This window comes from Mesoplodon mirus (assembly GCF_964341445.2).
Source record: "Mesoplodon mirus genome assembly, chromosome: 18".
NCBI classification, from domain to species: Eukaryota; Metazoa; Chordata; class Mammalia; order Artiodactyla; family Ziphiidae; genus Mesoplodon; species Mesoplodon mirus.
Window position 1 is genome coordinate 50448181 of NC_138994.1, and position 14174 is coordinate 50462354.

At 45.4% G+C, this 14174-nt stretch overlaps 1 protein-coding gene across 1 annotated transcript in view; it reads left to right on the plus strand.

Moving 5' to 3' along the window:
- Positions 1-3557, plus strand: part of METTL16 (methyltransferase 16, RNA N6-adenosine) — a 62413-nt gene extending 58856 nt beyond the window's left edge. Inside the window, exon 10 of the mRNA XM_082605295.1 lies at positions 149-3557. Within this exon, the coding sequence (XP_082461421.1) occupies positions 149-772 (624 nt within the window). The 3' untranslated portion in view covers positions 773-3557. The remainder of the gene's footprint in view (positions 1-148) is intronic.
- Positions 3558-14174: the final 10617 nt, after the last annotated feature.

Below are 14174 nucleotides of genomic sequence, written 5' to 3' on the forward strand. Positions count from 1 at the left end.
CGAACCTGTGTCCCCTGCATTGGCAGGCAGATTCTTAACCACTGCGCCACCAGGGAAGCCCTCTTTTCTTTTTTAAAAAAGAAAGTTCTAAGGAGTTTTCAGAGGAGAAAAGTGATTTCCTATAAAATTCTGTTTTTCCTCCAAACAGGTCCAGCATAAACGAGTTCCCTGTGGAAAGGAGGAAATTAGCCTTTTCCTAACGGCCATAGAAAACTCCTGGATTCACTTAAGGAGGAAGAAAAGGGACCGAGTGAGACAACTGAGAGAAGTTCCCCGAGCTCCCAAGAACGTCATCCAAGCCTTGGAAGAGAAAAGGTCCCCCGCTAAAGAGTCTGGCAACAGCCAAGACTTGGCTCAGGGTCCCCAGGAGAGCGCTCTGTGCGGGCCTGCTCTACAGGAAGGCGAGTCTGCCACTGTGGAAGGCCATGGCCCAAACCAAGACTCGCTTTCCCAGGAGGAAAACCCAGAACCCATGGAGGATGAAAGGAGTGAGGAAAAGGGAGAGATGGAGGTTTGGGAAAGTTGTAAAGGCTCCAGTAATGGAGCCCAGGACCAAGAGGCTTCTGAGCAATTCAGCAACCCAGTGTCTGAAAAAGGGAACCATCTCCAAAGAGTAGCTGGATGTTACCTATTCAAGTGTTTGATAAACGTTAAGAAGGAGGTAGATGATGCCTTAGTTGAAATGCATTGGGTTGAGGGCCAGAACAGGGATTTGATGAACCAGCTTTGTACTTATATACGTAACCAAATTTTCAGGCTTGTTGCTAGTTAACTCCAAACTCCTTGCACAGTAAAGCAGCTTGCTTTGGAGTGTGGCCTGTGGGGTGGCAAGTTGAATCCCACCATTGGCCCACTGGTAACATTATATGGAATTATCTGAAACAAATTAATCCATTTAAAACATCCCCCTCCCTTTTTTTTTAAGTTAACAGGGCACTGTAGTATGGTAGTTCAGAGGAAGAATTGTGGTTATTTGCATCAACAAAAAGCCATCAGTAAACTCACAAGGGATTTAAACCTGACTTAAGCTGATCACCTTAGCTTTAGACTGGTTTTCTGAGGCCAAAAGGATGATTTTTGCAGTCTGATCCTGGTCAGAACTTACAGAGCATCACACTCTGTCACCCCTGGTTGCTTCCTGAGAAGGGGTGACTTTCTCAGCCCCCTGGTGGAGGTGGTATACCAGATAGCCCTGTACCTTCTTCTAAAGTCACCTTCAAGACTGAAGACTTTGGGTACATATAATTGATGACCCCTGTGTCAGTCCTGAGAAGGGAACTGGCCTAATGGTAGGTGGCGGGAGAGTCGGGGAGAGAACGCTCAGTAATGCCAGGAAGAAGGGCCAATCAGGAAGCGCCTGGAAACGTCGGAAACATCGGCATATTCCTGACTTTTGTCTGTTTTGATGTTGGTTATTTCAGAAACAGAATTAGGGAATCAGAACTGCCAGATGTGACTGAGATACAGCAGAATGAAGCCATACCCCTACCTCCAACCTGTTTAAAGTACTATTTTGTAGCAGTTTTACTGGTGTGTGATTTTTTTAAATTTGTTTCAACATTTGAAGTGGAGCTAATATAAGAGTATTCAGAATTGAAAACTGTCAATCTTGTTTGAATCCTGGGGTTGGGGAAAATATTTTCTTGGCTTTGAATGGGTAGGTGATTGATGATAGAAATAAAAATGGAGCAAGATAGTTATGTGTAGTAAGTTGCTTAAGAAAGTCTCACCTATTGGCAGATAAGTTGTCGCTGATCAAAGACGGTTTTTTTGGGTTCTCTTGTAATCCCTTCTGTGTTTACCTGTTACCATTGGAGAATTCTAAGGCCGAGGTAACCATGTTCTTAAAACATGTTTCTAATTGTAGTGTCAGGGCTTGGCAGGAATGTCTCTGGAAAAGGAGTCTCTCTTTTATTCTCTTGCTGTCTCAGTTACCCTCTGCTGTGCTTGACTTTCATGGCTTGAATTTACACCAGCAGCCTAGGGTTCTATTTAGCCTGAAATTTCTGAGTATGGTACCAGAGCTCCTTGCTATCTGCAAAGAAGACTGTGTAGTTAAGCCACACTTTTAAAAGGTGACGTTGGTTGGGGCAGAAAACTGATGACCTTGGCATACTTTGGCAGCAGCTAGACCAGTCCCTCAGCAAAGATACAGGAAATGGAAATAGGACCGTATTATACCTCCCTGTGGCCGTGGAGACAGAGCTGCAGAAGAGAACATACTAACCAACCAGTGTTCTGTTTTTGACATCTTTATTGGAGTATAATTGCTTAACAATGGTGTGTTAGTTTCTGCTTTATAACAAAATGAATCAGTTATACATATACATATGGTCCCATATCCCCTCCCTCTTGCGTCTCCCTCCCACCCTCCCTATCCCACCCCTCCAGGCGGTCACAAAGCACAGAGCTGATCTCCCTGTGCTATGCAGCTGCTTCCCACTAGCTATCTACCTTACGTTTGGTAGTGTATATATGTCCATGCCTCTCTTTCGCTTTGTCACAGCTTACCCTTCCCCCTCCCCATATCCTCAAGTCCATTCTCTAGTAGGTCTGTGTCTTTATTCCTGTCTTACCCCTAGGTTCTTCAGGACATTTTTTTTCTTAAATTCCGTATATATGTGTCAGCATACAGTATTTGTCTTTCTCTTTCTGACTTACTTCACTCTGTATGACAGACTCTAGGTCCATCCACCTCATTACAAATAGCTCAATTTCGTTTCTTTTTATGGCTGAGTAATACTCCATTGTATATATGTGCCACATCTTCTTTATCCATTCATCCGATGATGGACACTTAGGTTGTTTCCATCTCCAGGCTATTGTAAATAGGGCTGCTATGAACATTTTGGTACATGACTCTTCCAACCAGTGTTCTTAACCTGGTCCGTGGACCTCTGGAGAACCCATAGCCTCCTGGATTATTTCCGAAAGCTCTGGACATATTTGGGTTTTTTTTCTGGAGAGAAGCGTCCCTGACTTAGAGTGGTTAGTAACTCACTGAGGATTAGGAACCACTCTGCTAGTCCAGCCTCTTCTTTGACAGGATAAGGAAACCAACACCCAGGGTCCCACAGAGCCAAGATTCATTGCAGGGCCCTAGATTCCTGTGCTCATCTCCTGTACCCACCCACACCACCCTGCTCTGCTTACCTCTTAGGACACATTGGAATCATATGCTGGACCCAAACCTAGTTTATATCTTCATAAAATTTTAGGATAAGTGAGTTAGGTGACAACCATTCACTCGATAAGTGGTCACTAAGTATTTGCTTGTTTGTTTCACTATAAAATAGTAGTGTGTGCTCATTATTAAAGATTTGGAAAGATGAAAGGAGAAAACAGCTTCAAGATCACCCCTAGTCTCAACCTTCTGAAGCACAGCCACTATTGGTATTTCAGTGTTTCCTTCTAGTCTCTAATCTCTTTCTGTAGATGGGGGGTGTGAGTGTGTGGGTTCAACTTTGGTTGTGTTCATGCTGTAGTTTTTTTTTTTTTTTACTTTTTTTTTTTTTTTTTGCGGTACGCGGGCCTCTCACTGTTGTGGCCTCTCCCGTTGCAGAGCACAGGCTCCGGACGCGCAGGCTTAGCGGCCATGGTTCGTGGGCCCACCCGCTCCGCGGCATGTGGGATCTTCCTGGACCGGGGCACGAACCCGTGTCCCCTGCATCGGCAGGCAGACTGTCAACCACTGCGCCACCAGGGAAGCCCCATGCTGTAGTTTTATATTATGCTCTTTTCTCATCTGATGTCTTGTATTTTTCCATGTTGTCACAGGTGTGCATTATTTATGCTCCTCGCCTGTTCAAAATGTGCTTCAGGCGCAGTATTAGCCTTTGTTTAAGTCTGATACTTAGATGTCTCCAAAGAATCCTCTGTGGACCTGGAGGCCCAGGAGATGTGTCTTGTGTCTATATGTATTTGGTGCCCCAGGTTTAAGGCCTAGTGTCGTGGAGGACGTTTTATAGGTGTTAAGCTAATGCTCTTAGAATTTAAAAAGTATGTGACAACAGAAGCTTCCAGTGCCAGAGTTGTGAGTGCCATTTTTGCATTTGTGTGTCTTCGTTTCCTTCTCTGAGTAGTTATTTCTATTTAATGAGAGAACATTGAAACATTTTGAAAAGACATCTAAAAATTCTTTCACTTATGCATATACTTACAATGTGTGTGATATGTGGTAGCCTACACCTCTGGTATGGGGAAGAGGAATTTTTTTAGAAGAAATAGGTTATTGACCCAGGTATCATAATGTTGAGTGATACTTACCGAAGTGTCTAGAGGTCAAGTTCATGTTGATGGATTGGTATGGAATACGATCTTTGTGGTAATATCTTAAATTCTATTCTGGTCCCTTGCATTGGCTTCTGATCTCTTGATAACCAAAGTGGAAACAGAAGCTGAACTTGTTTTCCAAGGAGGGGAATAAGCTGCTTTTGTTCTTTGGAATCTGCTTTGCTTCCAGCAGTTTGGTCCCTTCACCCCACGTCGTTGCCCAGGTATTCACACGCCAGAGCATCGCTGCTTGTCCTAGTAGGGTTAGTGTCTCTGTGTTGGAGTCAAAGCTGATCGTAAGGGTGCGTGTGGATTACTCAAAACTTTAGTATATATTTTTAAAAACATGAAACCTCTCTTCTCTTGATAGAAATCAAAGCTTACCATGTGAGCACACCAACTTCTAAGCTCTGACAAGTAATAAAACTGCAGGGTGTGAAAAAGATGCAAAGGCCTGTAGAAAACTCGAGGCTTCCTGTAAGCCCCTCCTTCTTACTTAAACCGAGGCATTTTCCTCTGTAGCCACATGGGGGCGTATTTGGCCCTTTTATCAACTTCACTGTGGCGTGGATAAAATAGTGTCCTCGGTATTGTCTTGAAATATCCAGTTGCTGCTCAGATAAACATTTTTATGGAAGCAAGTACATTTTAACATTAAAAAAATTAGCGAGATAAAAGTAGAAAGAAAGAAAACCCCACCACCCTGCAGTCTGGGCATAAGCTTTCAACCTTTTTATGTTTCTTTATGGTACCAGTTGACTTGTCCTGCTACTCTAAAATATATCCAGGTTGGGTCAGTCCCTTGGATCAACTTTTTATTGGTCTCTAGTTAATGGGGGTACCAGAGGGGGATGTTTAGTGATTTTAAATAGTAACTTTTCAAAAGCTTTATGTTGCAGGAAGAGTAATATAGAGAGCCTTAAGAAACAAGCTGCTTTCAATCTTCTTTTGTCTTTTAATTCTTGTTTTGGTTTATCTGGCTGGCTGAAGAGCATGCATGTGCTGTGTTATTTACATAAAACATTGTCACAGTTGGTTCTGTGTTAGGTATATTATACAGGTTAGCTGGGCCTTCTTTCCCACAAGAGGTGTTTCTGTGTGGAACATGTCTGTCACTAACCCTGGGTCTGTGTGGGCTCAAGGGGAAGCTCCATCTGCCCTTATTTTTATGGCCCAGGATCAGATGTCCTAGGTGGCCATGCAACAGACCTGTACATTAGGAGGAAGAAGGTCCAGTTTGGAAAACTAAGGAACCCTCTGAGAGAAGGAAGGTCTCAAAGGTGCAGCAGTTTTACAGCCAGCCAGGAGGTGCCCCTAGGAAAGGGATGTGACCACAACTTTTTTGGAGAAGTTAATGCTCAGGAGAATCAGTTTGCTGAATGGGCACTAACCCCAGGAAAACCCAGAAGAGGCTTACTAGTGAAAATGGATTGGCTGGCCTCTGCCTCTTGGAGCAGGGCATTGATGGTCTTGAACTTTCTAATGCTCCCAAGTACAAACCTCTTGGTGCTTGTGCCAGTACAGTATTAGAAAGCCCTGCATGGGGCTCACCCACGAGCAGCAGGGCCTCACACACATACCAGAGAGTTCCTGCTCTGCTCTGTAAAGACATTCAGATCCTCTGCTGTGACTCACCCAAATGACTAAAACAGCGGTTTATGTTTTTCAATTGCTGGTTGGAACAGCTAATGCTGCCTTTCGGAGGCTTTGCTTTTACCCCAGGGGACTGTGTTGTGACTGAAGGCCTTGCAACTCTGCATGCCCTTTGAGGTGCAGCCTCTCTGCCTCTCTCAGCCCCAGCAGAGACGTCGGGGGCTCCCACTCTCTTCAGGGAAGTGAGGGACCACAGGTGCTTGTTAGGAGCCAGGGAACGGAGATAAGACGGAGTGGACCAGAAAGTGCAGGGGAGTGGAAAACAGAAGAGCACAGCCTTCACGGTTCATCAGACTTGGGTCTGCGTTCCAGTTCTACTTACAGGGTCAATCATTCTCACTAAAGCTTGGATTCCTCATACAAACGACGAAGAATTCTTGCTTCCCAGAGTTGTAGCAGCAGTTACGTGAGAGAAATACTAAAGCACCTGGAAGAGTCCATGAACAAAGAGTAGGCTTCTCAACTTGCTCACCTCTTCTTAGTCTCCTGTGAGTTTTCAATCTCTAGTCAGAAAATCTTCTACCAAGAGACTCAGGTGAAAAGGCTGAGACCTCAAGTGTATAACTGCGGGTGTAGACTGCCCCTCTCTGACTGAGAGCAAAATCCAAGCTTCTGTGCACTGGGAGGATGAACAGGGAACCAGCACTTATTGTCCGTCCTCTATGTAAATTGTCTGACTTAGTAACCCTTCAAAGAGGTATGGAGTCCCTGTGTGATCAGTTAAGGAAGTGGCAGCTCAGAGAGCTTAAGTGACTTGCCCTAAGGTTGTTCACAGAGCTAAGTCACAGAGGTGGGACTTGAACTCAGGTCCAGAGATAAGAGACTGAGATTTCATACCAAATCTCAAGATTTGTAACAAGTGCTACACTGAGGGTGGAAATGGACTTCTGGGCTTATTTGACCCATCTCTAGGGAAGGAGACTTCAATTATATGACACAGGGAATAGAAAAGCATCTCTTACCCACCTTCACAATGTAGCATTTGAAGGTAATATTATTTTCCAGCCCATGATCAGTGAACAAGATGTAATAAGTGGGGGCTTCCCTGGTGGCGCAGTGGTTGAGAGCCCGCCTGCCGATGCAGGGAACACGGGTTCGTGCCCCCGTCCGGGAGGATCCCACATGCCGCGGAGCGGCTGGGCCCGTGAGCCATGGCCGCTGAGCCTGCGCGTCCGGAGCCTGTGCCCCTCAGCGGGAGACGCCACAACAGTGAGAGGCCCGCATACCGAAAAAAAAAAAAAAAAAAAAAAAAAAGGTGTAATAAGTGAAATTGCTTATAGTTAGTTCTTAACTTATGCTACCAAATCTTTATAGAATTTTGTATTTGGCAGTAGTACAGATAATTAAGTAGATAGCAAAACCACAAAATAAAATGTCTAGTGCAAGCACATGTTGCATCAGAATCAACGTAAAATAACTGATCATTAGGTAACGACTCTTGACAATATGTAATTGTATAATAACAGAAGAAAGATTTTTTTGTTTTTTTAGGCAGCATCACATATTTCACTTACAGAATGCAAAACTGACGTACTTTCTGATCTTGCTGGAGAAGGTAACAATTGTTATAAAAATAGCAAGTCGTCTTCCCCAGGTAGAGGAGTGGACTGTGTAAATCTGGAGAGAAGGACAGGCTGCCTGCCACCGGGTGGGCCCATTCAGGGAGCGTGGCTGAGCGTCTGGGAGCAGGGCTGGGAAGTCCCCAGCTGGGGGCGGGCCCTGGCAGCCACGCAGGGAAGCCTGTGGGGCTTCTTTCTGCCCGAAAGAAGGCTGCCCAGGGAGCACCGCTGAGCCTGGGGCAGTGGGTGAGGGCGGGCTTGCTCCCGTACATTTGTAATTCCAGGCGCTCTTGGGTCTTGTTCTCTTTTGCTTTTTTGTTTTTTAAATAAATTTATTATTTTATTTATATATTTTTGGCTGCGTTGGGTCTTCGTTGCTGCTCGCGGTCTTTCTCTAGTTGTGGAGAGCAGGGGCTACTCTTCGTTGAGGTGTGCAGGCTTCTCATTGCGGTGGCTTCTCTTGTTGCAGACCACGGGCTCTAGGCACGTGGGCTTCAGTAGTTGTGGCTCGTGGGCTCTAGAGCGCAGGCTCAGTAGTTGTGGCGCACGGGCTTAGTTGCCCCGCAGCATGTGGGATCTTCCTGGACCAGGGCTCGAACCTGTGTCCCCTGCATTGGCTGGCGGATTCTTAACCACTGTGCCACCAGGGAAGCCCTCCAGAGGCTTTTGATACGATGTCTCTTGCTGGGAAATGGGCATTCGCAGTCTGGTCAGGATCCCTAATTCAGATATGTTTGTCCCAGGATTTGCCTTCGGGGGCCAAACGTGGGGCTTATGGGTCAAACGCTGGCCTCTATTTCAGTGAAGTCTAGATGAGCACTAATGAGGACTTTCATTCACAAAGGGAAGTATTTCCTCGTCTTCTACACCAGGGGCCAGGCAAGAAGTGCTGGAGCTCCCACGAATGGAGTACTCCTGCTACGAAGTAGCTTTTATTCAATCCCGCTTGTCACTGCCGTGCAGACATAGCTGCCCAGTGTTGTTGAGTCTTCCTCTTCTTTCTTGAGGAAATCCAGAAATCCAGACTTAGGAGAAATATGTAAACCCTAACAGCGAATTCAGTAGTTTATAGAGACCTGGTAGACCATCAGTTTGTGGCCTCTTCTACCACCAAGTGGTAGAAGTGTCCACATGTTTGCTGCCTCCACTTTCCTCACTCTTTATTTCAGCTACTGAAGTCTGGTTGCTGCCTACCCTCCCATTTTAAGAGTTCTCCTCACCTCTTGAAGGGAGAATCCCAAAGATTCTATCCATGGGCCTCGCTTTTTTCTCTCACTTGTGGCTGACCGTGTCCACTCCGTGACTTCAGTACTGCTCACTCCTACATTCATCACGCCCAAGTCTAGGCCTTTCCTCAGCTTCCAACACCCACATAGCTAGCCACCCAGTGGACACCTTCCCCGGGTCTGTGGCTGTGCAAACTCAGCTTGTCTGCACCTGCTTCTCTCCTGTGCTCTCGGCCACCACCCAGCACCCAGCCGTCCACATTAGAAATCTCTGCGCCTCCCTCTCCTCACCACCTTCGAAAGAGCCCCCGAATCCAGCCCAGCCTCTCCAGCCCTGCTGCCAGTGACTTAGTGCTGTTCCACATCTCTCACCTGGACTGTGAAGGAAGCCTGAACTGTTTCTGGGGGATTTCAGAGCTAAGCAGCAGAAAGAGCAGATTTAGATGGGTTAGGGGGAGGGGGTGAAGAAACAGAAAGAAAAACTAGGATGGGAAGTAGACCCACAGCAGCAGGTCAAGTTAGTTGAGACTAAGAGGTATGAGGCCCTTCCTGAGGAAGCACGGGAGAGCTTTTCCCCCTTAATTTCATTTTACAAAAGTAATGTTTTCATTGTAAGAACTTTGGAAAATAATAGAAGTTTATAATTCCACTACTCAAATGGAGTTACTTTAAATTTTGTTATCTTAGTATTTTTATAGGCATATATATTTTTAAACAGCAAATGTGGAATCACATTCTGTGTTACTATTTTATAAACGTTTTCATTTAGCAATATATTGTGATAACCTTTTTCTGATTATAAAATTAATCTATGTGTCGGAAAACTTGTGAAAATAAAAATTACCAGTAATTGCACTGCCCAAAGACAACCACTGTTAACATTTTCGTTTATTAACAACCCGGTGTTCTTCACGTGCCATATTGTGAGCATCACTTCACAAAACCAGTTGTTCCTTGTTGGAAATTCAGGTTTCCTGGTTTTCACTTCTGTAAATAATGCTTAGTGAATATGTTTGTACAGAAGTGTTTGTGTGTTTTCTTATTGCTTTAGGATAAATTTATATAAGGATTACTGAAGCAGAAGAGATAATGCTCTTTTAAAGGCTTTCCATATATATTGCCAGTTTGTTCACTGAAAAAGTTGTGCTACTTTACATTTCCACAAGTGTCTGTTTTTACCACACATTTGATAGCACTAGAAGGCCAGTTTTAAAAAGTCCTTTATCAACTGATAAAGAATATTTTCACTGTTTTAATTTTATTATGGTATTGCAAGGCCAAACATTTTCATATATATATTTATGTTACTTCATATATTTATTGTTTTATGAATTTTAAATTGTGTGCTATGTTCACTTTTCTATCCAAGTATTCTTTTTGTTATTGAAATTGCAAGGGCACATCTTGCCAATATTTCCCTCCATTTTGTCATTTACCTTTTCTTCTTGTTTATGGTGGGTGAAAATTATTTTGTTTTTACAGTCAAGGAGCTTTTAGAGGGCTTATATAATCACATCTGTCAAACTGTTCCTTTATGTTTTCTTTGTTTGCCTTTATGGGTAGAGACCTCTTTCACCACCCTTGGAGCAGAAAAATGTTTGCCTGTATTTTATTATGGCTCTTTTTGACACTTTTTACATTTAACACTTGCATTTATGTTGGTGTATGGTGTAAGTTATAAGGACTCAACTGTGTTTAGTGAATGGTTCAGACTTATCACAGAGTAAACTTTTCAGAGAGATGACTGGTGAACTCTAGCACTGCTGTGTGAGGTGTCTGTGATGGGAACAGGGACTCAAGTGGGCTGGGGGCTGGGGAACAGGGGTATGTACTATCCCAGCCCCCAGCCTGGAAGTGGGAGGAGAGGCACTGGCTGGAATGTGGCTCCTCGAGAGTCCTAGAGTGTCCCCAGCACTGCCCAGTATAGACTCTCCCAATGGGCCCTGGTCCCTTGGTAAGAAATCTGGTTGTGGGCATGGAGCTGGGCCCTGGATGGAGGCAGTCCAGCCAGTAAGGGGCCACTGGTCCAGGCCCTACATACTCTTCTGAAAGAGCATCAGTCACTAGCACAGGTAGCTGATGTCTTGAGCTTTAAAGACTTGATCTGCAGGCTTGCTTTCACGTGTGAGCTTGCATTGGCTGGGACCGAGGACCAGAGTCCTTTGTGTGGGGCACTGATTGCATTCCAGCCACTCTGCCCTGGGAGGGGCCTTCCCTGTCTTCGACATCCACCACCCCCACTGATCCAGCTGGCTCTTGACTCACATTGCAAGACTCCGCCTCCCTCTACTAATAACTTTGCCTAGTCTCACTCCCATGACCTGAATTAACTTACTCTCATAAAGCCACCTCTTGTTTGTCTTCAAAGGAGTAACTGAAGTCCTCATCCTTTCCCTTGTGCCTTTCCCCTTTGATCAGCTTCCTCCTTCCCAAGTCATCCATGGACCCCATCTCTCTGGCTGCACTGCTTGCTTGCTAGCCGCTTTGGTTTCTCAGAAAAGCTCAGAGTGTGTGGCTCCTCCCCTTTTGCTTCTGAACTGCATTTCTTTCCTTATTACTCAGTATCCACACCCAGGGCGGTTGCCTGGATAAAAATCTGCCCCTTTCCCCCAATCACCTTTTCAGGCCAGACATAAGCGCCCGGTGAAGAATGGCTGTCTACCTGGGCCTGCTCCTCATTCCTCAGGGTGGCCTGAGGCAGTACAGTGTCCTCTGAGGTCATCTGAGTCCCTGGATCCTAAGTTTGATTCTCTTTGCTTGCCTTCTCACTCACCTGCTAAGCTTGTTTATTGGGCACCACTAAGCAAAGGCAATGATTATTTCTGTCTTCAGCCAGCTCCCCATCATCAGCCATTTCTGTGAGGTTTTCGAGGACCCTGGACCCTCCTCCTCAGGCTGAGCTGTCCCACACACACTCCAAAGAGAACCAGGCCACTTCTCATCCCAGCTAACACTAAGCAGCTTTGTGACCTTGGATAAAACACCTCTTGGGAGATGGGTCTAGGTGATTGAAGCTCTTCCAGTTCTGACATTGTGTGAGCCAATGAAGAGGAAGTAGGTGAATGGGAAGGCTGAACTTGACTGTATCTGTTTCATAGCTTCAGGAGAGGTCCTTTGACAACTCACCAGGAGTAGAGGAAGGTGGGTGAAGACTTCAGTGAAAAGAGTATATCAGTACCCTTCCTTACAGATCTTTATATAGTCCTCTGATCTCTTGTGCTAGCTACATCCAGCATGGTGGGAGAGAGCAAAGCTTTACCTTTTCCAGGTATCGCTGTGGAATTGAGTTCAGCTCTGTGATCTTTTACCCCACTCTGGCTTACCAAAGTTCCCCTGGCCTTGGCTATGAAGATAGCCCAGTGTCTGGCACATGTTAGGCACACAGTAAATATTTGTGAAATGAACGTCATGTACTGTGTCCCTGGGTGTACTAGTCTTCTGTCTTTCCCTCTTCATCTCTCAGCTTTCTCCCTTTGGTCTTGTTTTAACTATAATAGGTGAAAAGCTCTCCAAGGCAACTTGCATAATTTGAGAAGTCAGGCCTACAGGGTTAGGACATTTGGGATGTGGTATACTTGTACTAATGGCTTCACACTCTTTCCTTCATCTTATTTTTATGTTTTGGAGGGTCAGGGAATTGATCTGCATAGCTCTTAGGGTTGTATATATGTAGAGTTTTGTTGGGGTGAATGGTGGGGGGATCAGAGACAGCCTCATTAGGGAATGTCACTAGCTCAGCATATTAAAAAATTGAGGGGGTTGGGAACTGCCTAGTGGTCCAGTGGTTAGGACTCAGCACTTTCACTGCTGTGGGCCCAGGTTTGATCCCTGCCTGGTCAGGGAACTAAGATTCCACAAGCCATGATGCCAAAAAAAATGAAAACAAAACATTCAGGGGTTGAACTGGGCCTTGGAGTACAAAAGACTTGAGGAGGAAGAGTGGAAATAGAAAATCCTCCCATGAGAATTACACAACGATGGATGGGCCAGGTTTCCTCCTGCCCCAAAGGTACTAAGCACTAGAAGCCATAAGGAAACTTTAGGAACAACTTTTTGGAAATGGCTGGGCTTTGGATTATTCCCCAAACATGCTAACCTTTCTGCTGAAACATCAGAAAGACTTTCCCTTGAATGAATAAATTGCCAGCTTCTACTTGAGTTCCACCCCCTTGCAACAGGAAGCTGGCTAAAATGTAACAGCCTCCTATTCATTCCTCTCCTTTTATCCTCCCCCTTGCCACCTAATAGGTATCTATCTCCCGTCCCCACTGTCCATTCCCTTAATAGGTATCTATCTCCCATCCCCACTGTCCATTCCCCAACAAGAATAACCTTGGTTGATGAGAAACTGGCCATTTTCAGGCTCCTGTTGGCAGCAACAGGCCCAGGAAAAGCCTCCTTTCTAAACCCTTGCCTTTTGCCTAACATCCCCTGGCTGCTGTCCCCACATGACCCAAATAAACAGATGATCATGTGAAGCCAGGAAGGCTGTTTGTTTTAAATAACGAGTGTCTCCACTAAGCTCTGGAGCAGATGGGTTATTGGGGACAAGGGAGAGGTTGGCATTTGAATTCTGTGTTCACCCCACTTTTATCTCCTGCTTCCCCACCCCTGAAGGAAAAGCTGTCTTCAGAGCACTACTTTCCAGAGGAGTGCCTTTGTGATGTGACAGAGCTGGTCCCTGACAAGTCAGAAAAATTGGACTTCAGCCTCTAGAAGAGACTTCAGGGCTGTACAAGTGCCATGACCACTTGAGGAAGGCAGAAGGGTACAGCTGGAGGTCGCTCTCTGAGCATCCTGGGCCACTGGGCAGAATGGTACAGTGCTACCCCTAACAAAATGAGAACTTGGTCAGCAACATTATCTCAAGTCACTGTTACATATAAGACTGTTTAGTGTGTGTGTGTGTATATGTGTGTGTATACACACACACATATACACACACACAGCAGGTAGCAGACACCTTAAAGGAAGCAATGTTGGGACCAGCACAGATCTAGCCTTCCAAGGAGAAAAGCATTCATCCTGCAAAGAAGAACTTGGCTGTTAGTTACTGTTCTGATCCCCTGTTGCTTTCCAGCTTCATCATAAAGCCGGTGTCACCTGGTCATTTGTGTGTAATGGCCTCTCTCTGCTCAGCTACAGATGCTGGGGCATTAAGTGTGCAAATATCAGAGGCCCCTGTAGACTGGTTCTGGCAAACAGCCCCCTTCCTCCTGTTCACCAGGTTCTTGATTTCCAGAATCTGTGCAGATTTTCTTTCACTGGCATGCATTATGACCTCAAAGGAAAGGCACAAAGCCAGCAAGCATCATTTGTAGCCCCTTTATATGTGTCTAGCTCTCCTCTAGCTAGTTCCCCAAATAGGACTGTACCCCTCTAACAGCGAAGTGGGGATGGAATGGGATGGATGGATCTGCCACTCAGCCAACCTCATAAAGGTTTGCTTTCTGGCTTTGCATGA